The sequence below is a fragment of the Eretmochelys imbricata genome, chromosome 1, assembly GCF_965152235.1.
Source record: "Eretmochelys imbricata isolate rEreImb1 chromosome 1, rEreImb1.hap1, whole genome shotgun sequence".
Lineage (NCBI taxonomy): Eukaryota > Metazoa > Chordata > Testudines > Cheloniidae > Eretmochelys > Eretmochelys imbricata.
This window is the reverse complement of record NC_135572.1, coordinates 217,840,579-217,862,528: the sequence shown is the minus strand read 5'-3', so window position 1 is coordinate 217,862,528 and position 21,950 is coordinate 217,840,579. Positions and strand designations below refer to the sequence as shown.

At 42.6% G+C, this 21,950-nt stretch overlaps 1 protein-coding gene across 1 annotated transcript; it reads right to left on the bottom strand.

The window, feature by feature from the left end:
* Positions 1–9,417: 9,417 nt before the first annotated feature.
* On the bottom strand, positions 9,418–14,787 carry LOC144268115 (helix-loop-helix protein 2-like). The gene is made up of 2 exons (XM_077822762.1): positions 14,714–14,787; positions 9,418–9,814 (listed from the first exon to the last, which is right to left on the bottom strand). Exons 1-2 carry the CDS (start codon positions 14,785–14,787, stop codon positions 9,418–9,420), a joined length of 471 nt encoding a protein of 156 aa, XP_077678888.1.
* Between the last annotated feature and the right edge of the window lie 7,163 nt (positions 14,788–21,950).

The window sequence follows — 21,950 nt, the reverse complement described above, 5'->3', positions numbered from 1 at the left end:
ACCAGGGGTGAAAGTAAAATGGAACTCTTACTGATATGGGGGCTGGCTCTGCCCCCCCCGGAAGGGGCGAGGCCTTGTGTGGAAGGGGCGGGGCTGGGGGGGCAGCATCCCCTAGCCAGCCCATCTGCACTGCCTGGCCCACACTGCCTGGGGCTGCAGCAGCGATTTAAAGGGCTGAGGGCTCTGGCCACTGTGGCGGTAGTGGCAGTGGCGGCCGGAGTCCCGGGCCCTTTTAAATCACCGGCCTCGGGGCAGCTGCTCCTTTTCCGCCCCCCCGCCCTGTCGGTGGCCCGGCGGGAGGGACGACGACGACTTTAAGCAGGGTCCTTTGACGTGGCAGAGCTTTCACATCGCTGCCCCTTTTGCACTTCCCCTTTGGCGGCCCTGCTGCGCAAAAGGGGCAGCGACATTAAAGCTCTGCCACGGCAGCGCTTTAAAGTCAGCTGTATGGGCCAGTTCCAGGGGCACTTTTTTATTGGTACACTATAGCGGCCCGTACTGCCTTACTTTCGCCCCTGGCCCTAACTGTCAGGCTAAAGATTATGAGGGAAGTCTGCCTAACTCACCTGCAGCGCCTGATCCGGTAAGCACGTTCAGACCTTGCCTACCAGGCGCTGCAGGTGAGTTAGGCAGAGCAACACCTATCTTCCCCCAGGCTGAGCATTGTTCTGAGGCTCAGGCACCCACACGCATGCTGTGCACATGCTGAGAAGCAGAAACACAGGTACCTAGGGAACTTTTACTACAAAACTTTAAGTGCTGAGAGATATCTGAGCAGGGTTTCTGTGACTGAGGCACCTAAGTCCTTTTGTGAATCTAGCCCTAAGTGCCAAGGTCTGTGGCAGAGCAGGGACTTGAAGTAGATCTCCCAAGTCGCAGGCTAATATCCTAACCCCTTCACCATCCTTCCTCTCCCCATCTTGTGTTCTTGGGCCAGGTGCTCAGTGTGACCCAAGAATGGGGCTAAAGGAATGTCCTGATTTTGGTATGTACATTCTGGTTCACCGAAAGAATGTCATGGAAGGTCTCAAATTAAAGCTGTGGTCACACTCATCATTGATATCATTGTGAGATGTATGTACAGTTTCTATGTAAGGAGCTATGTATACATACTGAAAGAATGTTTCAAAGACTGTATCAAAGCAGAGTTGACAAATGGGTTTTCTGTCAGGCTAGGAATATTTATTCACATGTCTCTCTGTTGAAATATAAATTAAGCATTGTCTCATTCACAATGGGTCCCCCCCCCACACCACCACCTGTCTAAGCAAAATGCAGATGAAGGACACAATGGAGGAAGAGAACCTTATCTTGAGATACACTTAAAAGGTTTGCTGGACTATATTTGGGGAACAAAGATGACACTCTGTCATCCTGCATGTAGGAAGTAAGTAGGCAGTGTGTTTACATTCATGAAAACAGGATCCCAACCAGTTTAAGCTAGGAATGCTGCAGAAGACTGTGGGTGAGATAAGACTTCTTCAGACAGGAGGTTAGCCTGTTAGATTAAATTTAGTCTCTAGAAACCGTGTTGTGGTTTTGTTTTATGGTAACCTTTTGTTTCCACTATCCTTACTCACTATGTCTTGAATCTTTGGTAATAAACTTATTCTTTTCTTCACTCTGAGTATATCTCAGTGCTGTGGTATTAAGCCAGGTGCTGATCCTGAGTTGAATCATTCAAGCTGGTGTGTACAATTTTCCCTTGGGAACAGCAGATCTGGTATTTCTGTGAGCATTCAATGGATAAAGGACTGGACACTATAGGGGAATGCTTCAAAGGAGCTTGAGGACTGGGATAAACTTATTGTTAACCTGCAAGGCAAAGTAAGGGCTGGCATAGCCCAGAAGAGCATGATAGTGTAGTGCACAGACCTGGCATCCAGTTAAGCACAAGCAAATCTCCCTCACACTGGAGGCAGTGGATAGAAGGTGACTCACAGACCCCAAGAACTGTCATACTCAGATATTGCAATAATGAGCTGGGTATAAATACCTAAATAAACAGATTGATAAGATTAGATCAAGGGATTATGTACCACGCTGAGGTCCATGCAATGAGTACAGCAGAATTAACCAAACCCAGAAAAACAAAAGTCAAGTTTCACTGTAATTTTTAAAAATGTATTTTCTAAACGATGAATAAAACGACAATACAAAGCAGGCTGTATTTTTTCACTACAAAAATCTTGCATTTTTATATAAATACAGTAAATAAAACCAACTGAGATACAGCAGGAGAAATCCTTGTAAAAGATTTTTCTAAAAAAAATCTTTGGATAATGGAGTGTGAGCCCAATTTTAAGACATTTACAGTTTCAGTGTCCAGATTCAAGGTCTGGACATTTCAGGCCTGAGTTACCCCTGCACTATTCCAGTTCTGCATCAGTGTAAATTCATTGGAATCAATGCTTTTACAGAAGCACAAAACTGATGCAATGGTGAATCTGGCCTTTCATATTTATGTTTTTCTACTTTACACTTCTATGGCACCATTTATGTGAAAAGCACTTCACAAATATTGATGAATTAGCCTCACAACACTCCTGTGAGGTAGGTGAATATTTGCAGCCCCATTTTACTGATGGGGAAACTGAGGCACAAAAAGGTGATGTGACTTGCCCAAGGCCACACAGTGAGGCAGTGGCAGAGCCAGAAATAGAACCCAGACTAGTCTGACTCCTAGAACTCCATTCTAATCACAAGACTACACTCTCTTGTGGGATACATCTACAGAGCATTTTAGAGACAGCAGGAGCAAGTCTCTCGTACCAGCCTGACAGACCCGGAATCATGCTAGTGCTTTAAAAATAGTTGTATAGACAGTGCTTCGATGTTGCGGCTCGGTTTGGACCAAGGCTCTGAAGTCCACCTCATTCACTAGATTTCAGAACTCAAGCTCCTGCTGAGCCACAACTTCAAAGCATTGTCTATACAGCTGTCTTTAATGCTCAAGCACGAGCCCCGCTGGCCCTAGGCTGTCAACCCAGGTTGGGAGACTTGGTCCTACTCGCTCTAATATGCTGTGTGGACATACTCTTGGGTGCTTGGTTCTAAAAATTAGCCTCTATGTATATATCTTCTCTTCCATTATTTAAACAAACACTTGGCCTTGTTTGTGACCACAAGTTTTCCCAATTTTGACATTCTGCGAACCCACAAGATTAATGCAGCTTCTTCTCTGGTAGAATATCAGTAGAATGTTAATTAACTTATTTTCAATATTTATATTATATATATATATATATATATAAAATCTCAAAGCAGGACTGGGAAAATACGTTTTGAATTTTCCTCCCCTCCTACATATGAGGGAGAGGGGTCTTTTTCTCTTGCTCTTTTTTTTTTGGCAGCCTATATATTTTTATTAGCTGATTTATTTGACAAGGTTCCAAGGACAGAAGAAGTTTGAGTAAAATGTTCAAATGTGTATCAGTGATTTAGGAGCCTAAATCCCATTTTCAAAAGGGATTTGGGTACATAGGCCATAGACTTTGCTCTGTTCAGTGTTGCAAGACCTAAGGCCCAGATCCTCAAAGGTATACAGGCTCCTAACTTGCATTGATTTCAGTGCAAGTTAGGAGCCTAAATATCTTTGAGACTCTGGACCTCAGTGACTTAGACGGCTAAATCTCATTTTCAGGCATGTACATTCAATGAGATTTGGGGCATATCAAGTCTACAGATATGCTACACTGCCAGTATAGACATTTTCTTCAATGACAGAAGGGTTTTTTTTCCATTGATACAGGTAATCTACCTCCCTGAGGGGCAGAAGCTAGGTTGATGGAAGAAAGCTTCCATCATCCTAGGCACATCTACACTGGGCCTCAGATCAGTTTAACTATGGTGCTAAGGGATGTGAAATTCACATCCCTAAGCAATGCAGCTAGGTTGATCTAAATTTTAAGTAGAGACCAGGCCTTAGGTTCTTGAGTCACTTTTGAAAATGGGATTTAGCCATCTAAATCACTTAGGCAACAGTAAGCAGAGCAATTCCTAAACACCTTTGAAAATCTGCATTTTAGGAACCGAATGGTATTTAAGCATCTAGGTGCTTTTGAAAATCGCAAGAGGCCCCAGTCAGCAAGTTTAGCCACCTAAAGGCCTTTAAAAATCTGCCCCTAAATGCTTAAATCACTTCTGAAAATGGGTTTTAGGCTCCTAAGTTTCTTAGAAAAAAGAAAAGGAGGACTTGTGGAACCTTAGAGACTAACAGATTTATTTGAGCATAAATTTATTGAGCATACATTTGTTCGTCTCTAAGGTGCCACAAGTCCTCCTTTTCTTTTTGCGGATACAGACTAACACGGCTGCTACTCTGAAACCTAAGTTTTTTAGGTGCTTTTGAAAATTGACCCATGGGACAGCATTGTTTGGGTTGTCAAGAAGAAAGGAGCAAGCTCCTGGGAATGTATAGTTTTGCTGAGGAATTTGCAATGTGAATTTGAGGCAATGATAATTAATAATAATTCAATACATTACTTTAGTCCCTTTCATCCCAAAGGATCCAAAAGGACTTTACAGATGGTACCTACAGACTGTATTCTTGCAACCATTTACTAAAATATTCAAGCACTGAGTGGGTCCTCTTAACTTGTGAGAGACCACAAAGCTACCAAGGGAAGAGTTGGTTGAGATTTAATAAGCTAACCCTCGGGATGGATCTGGCCTGGACTTAATTCACTCACAGCATGGGAGTTACTGCTGATTTACAGTGGTGTGATAGAAGAATCAGGCCTCAGGGAAAATAACACATTTCCCCAGAGACTAAACCAGCAATGCTCCCTTTTGATCATTTAGCAAGTTCTTTTACTCCCCCCTCCCCTCTCCGCAGTGAAACAGAACAATCACCTAGTAAAAACAAACACACAGACTACCCTGGAAAGGAACCACCAGCATACGTCACTCACAAAACATCGAAGGACAAAACAGAGCAATCACAAAGGCACACATCATGGCTGGAAAAAACTTTCAATTACAATGTTTTACCCTTTTGCTATTCTTAAATTTCCACCCATGAACATGAATATTATATTTTACAGTATACATGCATTAAAAAGAAAATAGAAAAGCTGCTTAAACAACGTGGGCCAGATTCTGCTCTCAGTTAAATAGGTATCAAGGTGGTCATCATAATCCCACTGCCATTAGCGTCAGAATTCTCATTAATACTCAATGGGGCCAAACTTTGGCTCAGAATCTGGAATAAGGGCACTGACTTCAATGGAGTTACTCTGGCTTGACAATGGTGTTTCTAAATCAGAACTTTGACCCTTGCCTCTGGAAAAAAAAAAAAAGCGGGGGGAGGGAGGGCTTCAGTGAGATGAGCAAGAATTAGAATATCAGGAGATGAATTAACATCATATTAATGGTTGATTAGTTAAAATACGGGTTGAATTAAATATTTTTTTTTCCAATGTCAGCCACCAAATCACAAACTGTTATGGGGAGATAAAGAAAGCAGAAATAGTTGTAACATGGTGACAAGGTTCCCTGTTCTGTATAAGCAATAGAGATCTTCTTTCTTTTTATTCCTTCCTTTTAAAAATTTCTGTGTTCACCTAAATCCCTCTTTTTTGTCCACTGCTCTGCTGATGCAAATCATTTCTGGAGTCCTTTAAAACTAGGCCCTGGAGAATGTACTGCAGAGAACAATCCCGCTTTGGCCATGAAGGCAGCTATGGATAAAATGTGAATGGCTGCAATAAGTCATTGCCATCCCTTATTTGCTATATTTCTCTGACTTTCCTTTCACACACTGTTGATTCCAAGAAATGCTTCAACTTGAAAAAAATGTTCAGTATTGTGATCAGTGCAGAAGATTGCGAGACCCTTTGAAGAGTAGCAAGATAGCTTTGAGCGGGCTGGGTTTAGAGTGGATTGGTAATCCCGAGGCTATGATAACAGGACTCACCAAAAAGGATATCACAGCAGAGAGCTTAGATGAGTGAAATAATTTAAATACCTAGAATTAATGGTTGTTGTTGCTGCTGCTGCTCTCTTCAGAGGTGCCTGGCATCATATTAAAGCTGTGTGGTGCAAATGGCAGAAGATGATCCCAGTTCCCTGTGACAAAAAGGTGCCAATCAAGTTAAAAGATGGAGAGAGTATAAAACTGTAATTTGACCCACCCTAACATCCAGAACAGAGACTTGGCCAGCCACAAGAAAGGAAATCAGGCTGCTCTCCACCACGGAAATGAAGATGTTGAGATGGTCAAATGGTTGGATGCTCGGTGACAGGAAACAAAACGAAATTGTGAGGGGCCTAAAGCGGGTTGCTGCAAATACAGAGAAGCTGAAGGAGGCTAGGCTCTGCTGGCATGGGCATATTCAGTGGAGAAACGAGAATTATATCGGTAGGATGGATTTTGCAACGGAAGATGACCAATGGGGAGATCAAAAACTTGGTATATGGACCAGATATCAGTGGGCCTCTGAAAGACCAATCTGCATGACAGCCTGGAGTACAATCATGAGTTTTAGAAGAAGGCTACAAAGGTTGCCAACCCTGTATAAGGAAGTGGCAAGAGAGAAGTCAGTAACTGTCATATTTTTATTGCTACTTTAGATTTTTGTCTCTCTTTTTAATATACATATATATATAGGATCAGCAGCCCTTGAACACTGAAGTTTTCTGTTTAGGTCTCAGATCAGCTATAGCATGGGCAGTAGCAATGTAAGATGCTCTCATATTGTTCCATCACTGTACCTTGAATCTGAGATGCAAAAATCACCTGTAGAGATGTGAAGGGAAGTCAGTGTGCAAGGACAATTCAGTCCTGTCCTCAATACTGAGGTTACTAGTGAGGTGGCTAATTAATGTTTATTGTGATGGTACTTTTTTAAAAAAGATTGTTTTAATTCCATATACCTTGTTATTTCTGATGCCTTTAAGAGTTTACAGTTTGGCCCTGATTTTGCAAGCCCTTTGATCTTATCAGAAATTCTCCTCATAGGGAGATACTCAGAAGGGCTGGGGAGTACCAGGTTGGAAAACATTTTCTGTGGTCCCTAAGCAGCAAGCAAAAAAAAAAAAAAAATGGCTCTGGAAATTCGCCATGGCAACTTCCCTGATTGCCTGTCCATAAGGCCAGCCCTGATACTCAGATCCTTTGTTTCTTTACTTTGTGCAAAGACTGCATTGTTGCTTCTGCTCCTTGACAAATAAATTAAATGTAACAATAGTAAAAATGCCAGTTGTGATTTTAAATCTGCAACAATCTGACAATTTTTACCAACAATTTTTCTATTTAAACAAGTTAAAAAATATGTTTGGTTTTACATACACCCACCTCCCAATCTTGTAATTATTGTTAATTTCAGAAAATAAACAGAATGGCACCTTCTAACTCAACAAATCTGTGCCTGATGCATCTTACCCTCCATCTGCTGACACATGCATGTTCCTTAAACATTAATGCTGCAGACTTAAAAAAGCTATGAGAGTAAACTTCTTCTGCTTCATGTCTCCTCTAATTCCATTAATTAATTTCAGATTGTGGTATTTTTACAATTCATTAATTGAAAGAGCTTCTAAATTGCCATAGGAGCTGCTGGTGATAATGAAAGAAGCAGAAAATACATACATGGATTTTCAGCTCACAGGTTTGAGGTTTAGGCATGAAACCTTGGGCAATGAAAAAAATCATTTTTTCAATTGTAAACCATGGCATACAGAGCTTTAAGAGGTATAGTAACTGAGCTACTAAGGTACTTTAAGAGGTATAGTAATTGACTTTGTGTGGATAAGTCACGTGCCTTAGCCCCCTGATCATTTTCGTTGCCCTCCGCTGGACTCTCTCCAATTTGTCCACATCCTTTCTGTAGTGGGGGCCCCAAAACTGGATGCAATACTCCAGATGTGGCCTCACCAGTGCCAAATAGAGGGGAATAATCACTTCCCTTGATCTGCTGGCAACACTCGTACTAATGCAGCCGAATATGCTGTTAACCTTTCTGGCAACAAGGGCATACTGTTGATTCATATCCAGCTTGTCGTTCACTGTAATCCCCAGGTCCTTGTCTGCAGAACTGCTGCTTAGCCAGTTGGTCTCCAGCCTGTAGCAGTGCATGGGATTCTTCCATCCTAAGTGCAGGACTCTGCACTTGTCCTTGTTGAACCTCATCAGATTTCTTTTAGCCCAATCCTCCAATTTGTCTAGGTCACTCTGGACCCCACCAGTATCCTCCAATATATCTACCCCTCTCCGCAGCTTAGCGTCATCTGCAAACTTGCTGAGGGTGCAATGATTGGCTATTTGGATTTTGAGACATATAAACTAAAACAGGTTTGATGGGGAAACCTAGGGCATGATTCTGCTCTAACACTGGTGTGTATCAGAAGTAACCCAGCTGAAGTCAATGGAGTTTCACTGGTGTAAAACTGGTGTAACTGAGAGAACAATCAGGCCCATAGAGAGAAAATCTGAGATGGTCAGAAAACAGAAAAAAAAGTCACATAAAATCTTTTGCATTATTTATCTACATTTTGTTTCAGTGGAAATTTTCTAAGTGGCAACAGAGAGAATGACTTTGCAATTTCTACAATGTCATTTTTACAGAGCCACTTTTCTGCTTTTAACTAAACTTGAATAGAAACTAAGGATAAATACTGTCAATTCTAAATAAGAGCCATTTGAATGCAGCCACAAGGTAGTTTTATGAAGCAAAACCTTTCCTCCTTCCTGTTGTCTCTGAACTTAACTGTGATTTGTTATGATATCCTTGGCCTTGTTGACAAGTATAGACAGAGCCAAGAGGGAAAAAACCAGAAGACTCAGGGTCTAAAAGCTATTACATAACTCCTGTCTGTTTTGACTCGTGTGTGTGTGCGTGCGTGTGTGTGTGTGTGTCTCCTGAATCTTTTTCCTTCTCTCTTTGTCCCCCAACAATCCACTCTGATGTGTGCTTTTGTTTTATTATTCATGACTCATAACATATCACTGAGAGCATTGTCTCCCTGGAGACTTCAAAAGGAAGAGATGGACTTTCAAGGGGGCAGAATTTATCCTTTGTCCTTCAATTTTCAGATTCCCTCTGATATTCTTTGTAGTCTGCTCCCTCTCCCTCAGCAGATCATCATCTAATTCTCTTTGTGAGGAGTGAGGGCTCTTCAGATTCCAGTCTTCTGCTGTGTTTGAACTGTACTGTCTTGCTTAGACTGGAAGGGCCTCACTCTGCCTTCACTAATATACAGAAAACTCCAGTTGAATTCACTGGGAGCTAAGCATGAGCAGCTGATGCCAGAATTTAACTGGAAGCTCCAGGTGTCCTGGACCATGACTTTTTTATGTTTTGCACAGCACTAAGCACTGATCTCAATAATTAATGCATGAATAAATAAATAAATAATCACACTCACTCTTTCTTCCTCTCTAGTTCTTTCTCTCCCCTCTTCCTTCTTCCTCACCCCCTAAATATCTAGAACATGATTGAGGTAGGAGATATAGCAGATGGCCAGCCGGAGGACTTCAATCTTTGAGAGTTTCTTGTCAGGGGGCAGAGTGGGCAGCAGCTGCCGGAGCTCCCCATAGGCCATGTTGAATGCCTCCACCCGGCTCCTCTCCCGGGTGGCATGAGCTGAGCGGTAGTTTGCTGTAGCCCGCCGGCTACGTCGTTTCTCTTCCCGGCTCAGATGCTGCAGGTTGGCTGCTCCCCCAGACCTGGCGTTTTCTCCATTTTCTGCTGTCAGGGCTAGGTTTTCCAGGAAGCAGCAGTCTCCCCTGAGGTCACTCCCAGTGAGGGATTCTTGGTCAGAGTCTGCACCCCAGAGAGGGTCTGAGAAATCCCTCTGGTCCAGCATCATGTTCCTAACCAGGAAAGGAAAGAGAAAATGTCAATGGCAGAATATAAAAGCCTTTCAACCCAAAGGAATTTACAGACAATGGAAATAGAATCACTCTGCCACACACTGAAATGCAGCTGTCTTGTGCTGAATTTTTTCTGCAATCCACCCCACTAGCATCACTGCAGAACAGACACAGGATGGGACCTCAAAAGTAACTTCTTTAGTTCCCTGGAGCAGTGAAAACAATTATCTCCACTAAACTTCAACCAGGACACTATCATAGACGCTTTTAGGCTTGTGGAAAATATGAATGGAATGGTATACGGACCACAAAGTCAGAAAACCAATTTTAAGTCTCTTCTGAGACACAGTGCCCACTGGCTCCAGGCTGGGGCACTGGGGTCAGTACAGACTCAAGGAAAAACGCCTGCTACTTGGTTTGCCATACCACTTCCTTCATGACAGTGTCTCCTAGTATCACTGGGTTGTTCTCTTATAACACCATTATCACTTCTTGTAGCATCCTGAGTTCAATGTGGAGATCTCCCATCTAAGTGTGGTACAGGACTGATCTTGCTTAAACTGTGAGACCAGAGCAACCAGAGCTGGTAAATTGTTATATTTATTTATTATTTATTAAGTGCTTGATTATCTACATTATATGTATAGATTGATAGATAGATATAGAAAGTCCTTGCCTAGCACAGCTACCAAAGACAGACAGAAAAGAGAAGCCACAGGAACTGAGATGTGGAAGTCCAGTATGATAATTCTATTATTTTAAATTTAATATTATATATTTATTATTTGTTGGGCTTATTATTGTGGCCATGACTGGAGAAGGGGCCTTTAGTGGTTTTTAAATGAAGAGAGGAGGGAGGCCTGCCAGACATGGGTTGGGAGGATGTGTCATGCATGGGGGACAGCAGTGAAGTAGGATGAATATGAGTTGAACCCTAAGAACAATTAAGTTTTCTCTGTCTTGCACCTTTTATGTAAAGTGTTTCTTTGCCTGTCTGCTGGGATGGTAGGGCCGGAAGTCAACTCAATATGCTACTAAGAGGCAGAAAAAAAAACACTAACTGGATTCTCTTTGCCCAAAGTCAAGGCTAATATCAAAATGCAGTTCCAGGCATTGGGCCAGATACAGTGAAACTAGTGCGGGGAAGTATAAATTACTCAAAGTCCTTGCATCCCAGGGAAGATTCACTGCAAGGGACGTCAGGTTGTGTTACCACCACCGTCCCCCCCTTGGGGTTTACCCTGGAGAGCCCGGAGCAGCTTCAGCTTATAGCCAGGGCTCCATAAAAGCCTCAGGAGTGGAAGCTACTGAGAGCATATGGTGAATTAAAGCAGCCCTCAGCAACCCTGAGCAGGCCTCCTTCCTGGCCGGTATTGCACGGTTGACCCCCCATGTACCCATAGAAGGAGAATAGTTTGTGGCCACATGGCTCTACCACCCAAGTCCTTTGGCACATTTCTGCTGCTGGGGGCTCTGCACTGTGATTTATGTTAGTGCAAATAAAGTCTGAATTTAGCATATTCACCGTAACTATTCATCTTTTTCCATTTGACTTATAGGGACTAACCCTCTCTTTTCATAGTGCATGTGTGTTTATGTGTGTTTACATATGTAGCTGTATTTGCATGCACATGCATGTGTGTTTATGTTTGTAGTTGTGTTTGCCTGCGCATGCATGTGTATTTACATGTGTAGCTGTGTTTGCATTTGAATGCATGATATCTGTGGTCCTGGTTTTGTAAAAAGCCAAATAATTACATAAGAATTACAATAATCCTTTCATCTCCTCTTTCTACCTCCACTCCCTCAAGGGCTGAGTCTTTGTTTTCTCAAAAGAAAACAAGAGCATCTCTCTATTTCCCACTCCTGCCCCACTTTCCCTCCTTGCAAATCTCTTACCCACCTTCCAGTCCCCATCTGTCAGGCAGCCAGCAGCACAACATCGCCATTGCTTGTGGCTATGTCAGCAGCACTATGGGCTAAGACAATAGAACCAGCAACTAATACATTCCCCTGGGGGCAAGCATCAGTAATGGGTCTGTAGAGGGAAGAGAATGGAGTTAAGGGGGAGAGAAGGGATTTACACTGGAAGGAAGAGACTAGAGGCTTGGTCCTGCTTCCATTGAAGTGAATGGACACCTTTGGCTCTGACTTGCAAAGTAAGCAGGATTGGGCCGTGCATTGCAAAGTAAGGACTAGATTCTGTTTTCAGGTACCACCATAGGGCCTAAGTGAGTTCTGTATAATTGCATGGGTGCAATGATAGAATTATCTTGCCACTTCTCTAAATACCAGTTCAAACTCTGTTATTCTTCCTCATCTGTGTGAAAAAATATATTTTTTAAAAAGCAAGTTTCCATTATTTTAAATTACAATTTTAAATGACACTTTCTTAATGGGATATTGTAGAGGTTTGTTTGTTTTATTTTCCAGCCTCTCAAAACATGTTTAAATCATTGTAGATGGGTTTTTTCAGTCAACCATGTTCATTAATAGTAAATAATATTCAATTGCTTTTGCATCTGACAAGTACATTGCAATATATTTAATAATGATCTGATTTAATTTCAATCTGCAAACCATAAGAAACCAACAGCATTAAATGACCTTAAATTAACTGCTACAGCTCACCTGTTTATGTGCTCTGAAGAAAACAGACTCCAGGCCAGGAGTTAAAATGAAATCAAATATTATTGATTTTAGCCTTCTGCCACATCAGATGAAGAAAAACTGAAAACAAATTTCAAACAGAATTTTCTAAAAAAAACCAAAGTTTGAAAATCAACAAAAATCTGTTTTATATGAAGCTTCTTTCAAATAAATGAGTTAATGTTTGCAAAGCACTTGAGAGCTATAAAGTGATAATTAATACTAAGGACTCCTACAGATGGGAGAGAGGTGCTGTTTCAGGTTTTGCCTTGACTGGAGGTTTATTACCCAGGATTATTTTTCCCAAAAATATTTTTTCTTCTTCTTTTCAATATAGCTGGTTAAAGTTACATTCACTTCCAGGTGCTCTTTAGTGAAAAACAAAGTGAGAAGTCCCCCCCAAAACAGAACTGAAATGAGCTAAAGAAATTCGTTATTTTGCCCTTCTGATACCAAAAAAGATGGTTGAGGGACTGGACTGGACTGAAGTTCTTCTTTGCTTCCAAGCAATGCTGTAGCTCTTTAGAGAACTGAGCAGAAATTCCTTTCTTCTTTGATTCGGGCTGATGTTAGCTCAACAAAGCTTTCTTGTGTCAGTGCTTACATCCGCATCACCACTGCTTCCAAATATGCAGAGGGTACCACATTCCATTCAGACTTTCCTTCATTCGCCTACCTGCTTTATCATTTTATTCCTTTAGCACCACTACATTTTGTGTCAGGCTGGAAGATGCTGTTGAAAGATGATTAACGCTGGATTTTAAACAGGGCGAGTCCCATCTGGTGGCAGCAAAGTAGGACGAATACAGAGAGAGGGCTCACTGCCTATTTGCTTTCCTGGGGCCAATGGACTCAGCTGGAAGATGATGTAAGATCTAGAAAGGAGGCTGAAAACTAGATGGAAAATTTCTTGTCTTATTCAAATGATATTTCATGGCAGATTCTATTGGACCGCAAGGCAGCAGATATGAGCCACTTGCCTGGATCTGACATCTATCACCGTGGTAGAGTTTTCACAGCCCTCAACCCCTCCTCAAACATTTTCACTGAAAACCAGACTAGTGATGGCTGTCAACAGCCCCCAAGATGTTTTCCCCTGTGCCCCCAGCTTTTCTCTTTCAATGACAAAGGGACGTCGCACAGTGTTAATAAAACCAGACAGTCCAATGAAACTGGAACATGGACCTGGAGGATTCCATGTAGTGACTGGCTGATGAATACAATCAGTTAAATTGGGTTATAAATAAAATATCAGTTTCTTTCCTTTGTCTCACACCCTGTAGCCTTAGAGGGATTTTCAGACAGAATTTATGTAGAGGGATTGCTGCAATTACCCCCAAAATGCAACTGCCTTTGGAGAGGGAATGCAGCATCCATTCTGCATCAGCAATGCCACATGATAGTTTAGGACAGGAAGTGAAAAACACCTTCTCCAGCTGCAACTGAAAGGGGGAATTTTAGGAAGACAGAATGTAAATACATAACTTGGAATCTGGCCAGAAACACCAGGGCCAAGACCCTAGGTCTTGCAAAATGTATATCATGAATGGCCAGTATGTGGGTAGGGGCCTGGTTTTACCACTCCTGGAGAGGCGGTAATTACAGCCGCACAAGTCCCATATGCACCATGCTGGGACTTGGGATCCAGGTTGACTCAGGCCTTTGTCTACATTAGGCAAATGGTACCAATTTTAGTAAAATGTAATTAAATGAGTGTAGGCCCCCTTGTGTGGACACTCTTGTTTTTGTTTGAATGTGCCTTTTCTCAATTTAGCTTCAGTTAAGTGTGCTCCATTTGAGGGGTCTAGCAATCTGTGCGCTTCCTCAGGCCATGGGGAGCTGAAAGAGGCATTCTCCCTCTCTGAGGGTATGTCTACACTGGCGCTGTTGTAGCCCAAACTATAGAATATGTATTAATTATATTGATTACTTAAAAAGAAAAGGAGTACTTGTGGCACCTTAGAGACTAACCAATTTATTTGAGCATGAGCTTTCGTGAGCTACAGCTCACGAATTCCCAGTAATCACTTTGAGGTTTGACAGGTTCTTGTCTCAAGGTCAGGCCCCGTATTACTAAAATTATTGTTTAGTTGGGAGCCCCAACGTGCATAGTTGAAATATTCACACTTTAGGAACCCTTCTGTATTTACAATAGTTTATTAATACATTTAGCAAAGTCACAAACACTCTAACCAGAAAGGTAGATAGAGATAATACAGAATGTACATCTGAACATCCATATACTCACACCTTCCCGTGCAGAACCACCTGAAATGGTAGCCATTATCTTCCTCATCACCATCATCTTCACCAGTTGCCATCATTTTGGCACCTCCCAAGGGCTACATCTCTCTCTCTCCCCCACACACAGACAAGGATACAGGTTTTATAATCAGTTACACTGACATCACTATGTCTAATGCATATTCAGTAGGGGTTTCTCCCTTCTTCCTTATTTGTATTTCCTCACCTGACTAATGTTGAGATGCCCTTCTCCCATAGGTTAGAATCATAGAATATCAGGGTTGGAAGGGACCTGAGGAGGTCATCTAGTCCAACCCCCTGCTCAAAGCAGGACCAATCCCCAATTTTTGCCCCAGATCCCTAAATGGCCCCCTCAAGGATTGAACTCACAATCCTGGGTTTAGCAGGCCAATGCTCAAACCACTGAGCTATCCCTCCCCCAATTAGTATATTAATGATTTCAGCTTATTACCAGAGATATCAATTTGTTGCCATAGCACTCTTGTGGTCAGACATCTGCAGATGTTCTATCCAAAAGCTGGTGTTAGCTCATGTTCCTGTCGTTGGCTGGTGCCGTTATAGACAAACTTTCCCCTTACACACTCTATTTCCAGTTCCCCAAAACTTAGGGGTGACTGTTGGGCCATTTATCTGTGCCAAAGTCCATAGGCCTCAAGCCTTATGCTAACTGCTGAAGCCAATGCCTTACAGGATACAGGCTTGTAGATCCCTTGCATTACTGCTGAATAAAATAAATGCTAAAGCTTTCAATGCTGGATATTCTATGGGCTACACTATGACGTGGCTAGCTCTAGGGCTCTAAAAACAGAAGTGTGGCTATAGCAGCATGAGAGTCACCTGGGTATGTGCCTAGGGATTCAGACAGGATCGTACTCCTCTCATGCCACCATGGCTGCACTTCTATTTTCAGCGTGTTAGCTAGATCAGAGCTAGCGCAGGTTTGTCCGCTTGAGCCAGAAATAACACCTTCCAGTTGTGGGGTAGACATATCCTGGGGCAGAATGCCTCCAGTGCTCTCCCTAGGATGTTACAGCTCTACACCGCAGTCCCTTGGATACATAAACACAAACCCACCCTTTCCCTCCCCTCTGATGGTATGCATTTTTTATTCAAGTCACTGAATGAATTAGCAATTTCTCCCCACTGCTTTTAGCAGAATTTGTGAATCTGATATAGTGGGTAAAATCGGGAGTGACATGATCTGCACAAAAGCTCTCCGTTCCCCTTGCTGCTCAATCTGTACCGGGAAAACAGGAAAGAAATTTTACATACTGATAAAAGAATCCTATATTCATAAGGTAGTATCATCCATATTAATGAGGGAGAGCTCTCCAGAAATGGGAAGAATTTACATGCCCAGAGCCCTCTCTAGTTTCCAGCAGCCAGTTATATTCAGTGATATGCTACTGGGAAGAGATCCTCAGAGCAGGAGGGTATTTGTGAAACCTCTATTCATATAATTTATTTTTAATAATAATAATAATTTGCACATATATATTTTGTTAGTGCTGAATAGGTTGTGTGAGGAGTTATTAAAGAAAACGAATGACAAACAAGTAGTGACATTTGCAAAGTTGTGTATTAAATCTGTTAATGAACTAATTGCCCCTTTAAAATAAACCCGTTGTATCTGACTAGAAATAACAGTCACGTAGGAGCTTTCTGATTGGGTGGTGAACATTCCAAAAGGGTGGGATTTGGTAGCTGAAAATGCTGCTGATTCTTATTGAATGGCCAAGTCCCATCTCCTTCTGGCACCAAAAGAAAAAAAAAAGACAATTTCTGGGATTGCAGATGAGAATTTTTGAACGACTGGACGCGGCAATGAGATTGGTCAATGTAATGTGCTAAGCTGAGTGGCAGCAACTATTCTAGTTCTTCTTGTGTCTGCAGCATCCTAGGATATGATTGTCATTGTCTTAATGATCCTCCTGCTGCTACTCGTGCACGCTTGTGTAACCCTTCTGCCCATCAGAGTTGGCAGCAACAAGGGCTGGGTTCAGTATCTAGGGGTTCTGTTCCAATAACACAATGCAAAACTGGCTCAAGTCCCCATCCAGTGACCTGGGACAAATATATACCACCTCCCCTGAGCACCTCTAAGAGGCAATACTTCCCCTCTCCCAAGCACAGAGTCTGACTGTAGCAAAAGTCTTTTAATAACAGAGAGAAACAATGTGGCATTATATTGGGGGAAACAACACTGTCATAAAAATAAAGGGAAGGGTAACCACCTTTCTGTATACAGTGCTATAAAATCCCTCCTGGACAGAGGCAAAATCCTTTCACCTGTAAAGGTTAAGAAGCTAAGGTAACCCCGCTGACACCTGACCCAAAATGGCCAATGAGAGGACAAGATTCTTTCAGATCTGGAAGGGGGGGAACAAAGGGTTTGGGCTGTCTGTGTGATACCTTTGCCGGAAACAGATCAAGGATGCAAGCCTTCCAACTCCTGTAAAGTTAGTAAGGAATCTAGCTAGAAAATGCATTAGATTTTCTTTTGGTTTTTTGACTTGTAAAATAAGCTGTGCTGGAGGAAATGTGTATTCCTGTTTTTGTGTCTTTTTGTAACTTAAGGTTTTGCCTAGAGGGATTCTCTATGTTTTGAATCTGATTACCCTGTAAAGTATTTACCATCCTGATTTTACAGAGGCAATAATCTTTTACCTTTTCTTTAAATAAAATTCTTTTAAGAACCTGATTGATTTTTCATTGTTCTTAAGATCCAAGGGTTTGGGTCTGTGTTCACCTGTACCAATTGGTGAGGATATTATTATCAAGCCTTCCCCACGAAAGGGTGTGTAGGGCTTTGGGGGATATTTTGGGGGAAGACGTCTCCAAGTGGGCTCTTTCCCTGTTCTTTGTTTAAATCGCTTGGTGGTGGCAGCATACTGTTCAACGCCAAGGAAAAGTTTGTACCTTGGGGAAGTTTTTAACCTAAGCTGGTAAGAATAAACTTAGAGGGTCTTTCATGCAGGTCCCCACATCTGTACCTTAGAGTTCAGAGTGGGGAAGGAATCTTGACAACCACCAACAGGATTCATAACACAAACCATGAGCAAAAACCCACCCCAAGCAAATTGGGCCATGTCCTTTCCCTTTGATTCTTGAGTCCAGCAACCCAAAAGTCACCCAAAGTCCCAAAAGTCCAACAACCCAAAAGTCCTGCAACCCAAAAGTCTCTGTCCTTGGTGAGTCCAGAGTTCAAAAGTTCATCCAAGAGTTTTAACCCCCCCCCCAGCCTGTGTGGAAATGGGGAAGGGAAAGAGTAAAGGGGCACCTTACGTGCTCCAATGGCCGACTGCCCTGCCTCTCCATTGGTTTCTGCTGTAGCCTTCACCACCAGCCACTCTGCTCCACACACTGCTCTCCAGTAACCGTAGTGCAACCCGTTCCCCCAGCTGCTCCTCTCCGATAGCCATCCTGCAAGCCGCTCACCAATATATCTTCAGGTCCCCTACTACTTAACACAGTACTCAGTGATTTCAGCTCTTAGTAGAGGAGCCCCAGTGCTGGTACACTACTGGCCCAAAGTAAATTCAGCTCTGTAATCTGACTCCTATTAGAATCAAAACTAGCTCTCCTCCTACACAGTGGAGAGAGAGAAGGTGGTGCATTTAGAGCTCTCAGAAGGGACCCATACCACAATGTATAAATACCTGCCCCCAGTCTTTTTCCATTTACTGAGTTTTGGAACCCATGTCCCTTGCCTAGCAATTGCTACTTAGTTGATGGTGAATCCCTCCATCATAACAAAAAGCCAAGTACAGTTCCACTGTCCTTGATTCACATAATCAGGATAATAAAACTTTATTCTCCAATAACACAGAAACTGGGGATCCTACAGCAGCCAAAGTGACCATCTAGGTGGGGTGGGAGTGCCTATGCAAATGAGATCAGCTCCTGAAGTTCTTTTCCACAACCTGCCACAACTCACCACCAGATGTCAGGGTAGGGCTCATCCTGACTCTGCTTACACTTGGGTTAAAGAGCCCTTTGCTCTTAAATACAGGTTTTCGGCTGTGCACAGCCATAGGAGTGAGTGTCTCCTGTTCTGAAAGCTGCACAGTCCCCTATACTGTCTTGTTTTACTTGAAACCTTAACTGGAAAGACACATTTTATTATCTATGCCAGTCTAATGACAAAGATCGCCTAGACTGGGGGGGAAACTAGCCCGTCCTTTGCATCTGCAGATGGCCCTAGTGGTAGTGGAGTTCATTTGGTGCGGTTGTGTACGAGAGTGTAAGGATTTGAGGATACTTTAAAGGGGATATTCAGGTCCTGCACATCACAGGGCTTTGTGCAGATGTGGAAACAAGACAAGGGTGAATCCACCTGAAATTCTTCTACTTTCTTGGGGCAGGAGGACCAGTGCTGCAGGTGGTACCATAGCCTGGGAATTGCTGTACCAACCATGGAGTGTTTTCAGTACTGCTTCACAGCCTTGGGTAGGGATCCCATCACCCCACTCCCTGAGTCCCCCTGCACTTAGACTAGCTTCTCTTGCTTAGCATGGGAAGGAGGCCAGGACACCATGAGGGGGTGACAAGAGGCAGAGGTAGATGAGATAGGGCAAGGCATAATAAGATTATACAGTTACTCAGCAAAGGAGCTGGTGATCTGCAAGCTTTGCGCTAGATAACTCAACTGGTACCCCTCAGTCCTGACCTACAGCCCTGTCCGTCCAGACAATAATGGTGGGGGATTGGGACAAAGGAGATAAGACTAAAACAATGAGACAATATTGGTCAACATGAGCAGAAGAAGTTTCAGCACACGAGCGGCCCAACCATTGTCAAAATTTTTGTAGGCCTCATGTCAAAGGAGATCTTTATGGAGGTACTGCAAAAAGGAGGATGAGATAGCTTTGTGGATATTTACGGAGACCCCCTCTATGTCTGCCTGTTATCTCTTGTCTTCTACTTAGATTGTAAGCTCTTTGCGGGCAGGGACCAACTTTTTGTTCTGTGTTTGTACAGTTCTTAGTACAATGGGGTCCTGGTCTATGGCTGGGGCTCCTAGATGCTACCAAGACACAAATAATAAATAAGAATAAAATAAGAGATTCCCAAACTCTCTGTGACTTGTAACGTGATAAATAACTAGTTTAAGGGGTAGTTCCATGCCTCCAAAACTGAGAGCATATTGTAATACAAACATCCTTTAGTAATAATGAAATCTGAATAGGTTTCCTCATATTTTTCCACATGGCACTTTAATAACCCCTCAGGGCCTAGACGTACAAGGTGCTGTACATCTCTTTAGAGGTTCTGAGTGTCCAGTGGGAGCTTAGGGTACTCAGCACCTTGTTGCAACAGCCCCTAGACAGCTTTTAATTTGCTTGATACTGATGCCCTGTCCCATACAGTCACATTTCTGAACTTTGGCTCCAGGGATCCCTTCTCTGCATTAGTCTCCTGTCTCTACTTCACAGTGAGTATTCTGTAAGGTATTCTGTACACAGGGCACAAGAATCTCTAGCCATTCCAGACTTGCAGCTCAGTGGAGAGAGCTGTACCATCCGCCCACACCCAGGCCCTGCCAGCTCCTTTACAGGATAGTCTGATAAGTAAATCCCGGTGGTTTTATGAAATTTTGTATGGGAACAAAAATGAGCTTATTCAATTCCCTCTTTTGGTTCTGTGAATCCCAGGGAAAGGAATATGAATAAAGAGTCCTAGCCAGATTCCTTGTGCTCCCATATAGCTGAGACCACTTACTCGTAAATGACATTCAACTACATTTGACAACCAATTTTAAAGATGCCATTTCCTGTGTTACCCTCTGCCCTTACTTCCTTGATGCTGCATCACAGCTACCTTCTTTCCAACTAAAGGGGAATGTGCATTAATGCTGCTTCAAACTGTTTACAGGGTCACCACAGAGAGACGAGAGACACTCCTTCCAGGAGTCAAATGCACCATTCCTGTGGCATTCCCAGCTGCTGCTGGCAGCAGTAGGAGCAACTTCAATTGGGAATCAAGACCAAGCCTCTATATGTTGGCACAGACCATTAGTATCTAAAATATCAGATCTGGCTTCTACAGTATTCCTCATCCCCTGCTGGCTTGGGGCCACTGAAAACAAGAAACTGGCATGGGGACATTGAAACCAGCTCTCTAGCATGGCAGAACAGAGCACTAATTGCTACAACACTGAGTTTGGCTTCTGAAGCACTGCCAACAGCCCTTTGAACATGCCTGGCAGTGCTAGCTAATCCTAACATACACAGATCAGACCGATCATGTTCCCTTTAACTCATGATTCCTCAGATACTGATGTCTGCCCTGGATCCTTTTCACTCTGAAACTATATCGCAGTGCCATTGATCCACTGTAATATATCACTGCCCATGCCTAGAGCAGGAGAGGTACCATGTAAAGCCAAATCTGCTTCACTCCTGTCACTGACATATTAATTATTTATGATATAGAACAAAGGAAGCCTAACAAAATATACTTCACCAGCTCTTCCTTGCTATCTTCAGAAATTGGGAGCCCCGAGTAAGGCAATAATCTGTTCTCTCCTGCCAAGATTTCCATGCATTAGAAAAGTGGTAACAGTCCTGTCCATGCTGCATCCATTTCTCTGAGCAATGGGTGCTTTTGTTGCCTTCAAAAATGCATGCATTTAGAAATTGACCATTACAAATAAATGAAAAGAGGGAGGTAGAATGGAAGTTAGAACACAACCCTATCTCCATAGATATTTATATAATACAGGGTGGTGTGGGAGCAAAAGCTTTTTTTTGGCAATGATTTGGGACTGCCACATTATTCATAAGTGGCCAAGTGAGTGCAAACAAGCACACCATCATCTTGTATTTTCTTTATGTTAGGGAAGTACTATTGAAGAAATGTTTAAGGATATTTTATTTTTCTTTATTGAGATTATTTATTGAGAACAGAGTGTAGCTCTCTGTTAAACTTTTTGCTTTTGTTACCATGAGATCAATTGTGCAGGGTTCAGAAGAAGCCAGCTAAATTTCTATTCAAAATGCCTCAAAAAGCTTTTCCGTAGATAAATATTTCATGATTGTGAAGGCTGATTTCTCAGGACCTGCTAGGACTAAAAGGAAGTGTTGTGTGCCCCTTGGGAAGCTGGGAGTCTCCCAAAGGTATGACACTCCCATTAGCTCTACAAGGAGGTGAGATATCAGACTTTAAATCTGTTAGAGACAAGGTAGGTGGAAGGTACAAGCTTTCAAGCTACAGAGTTTAC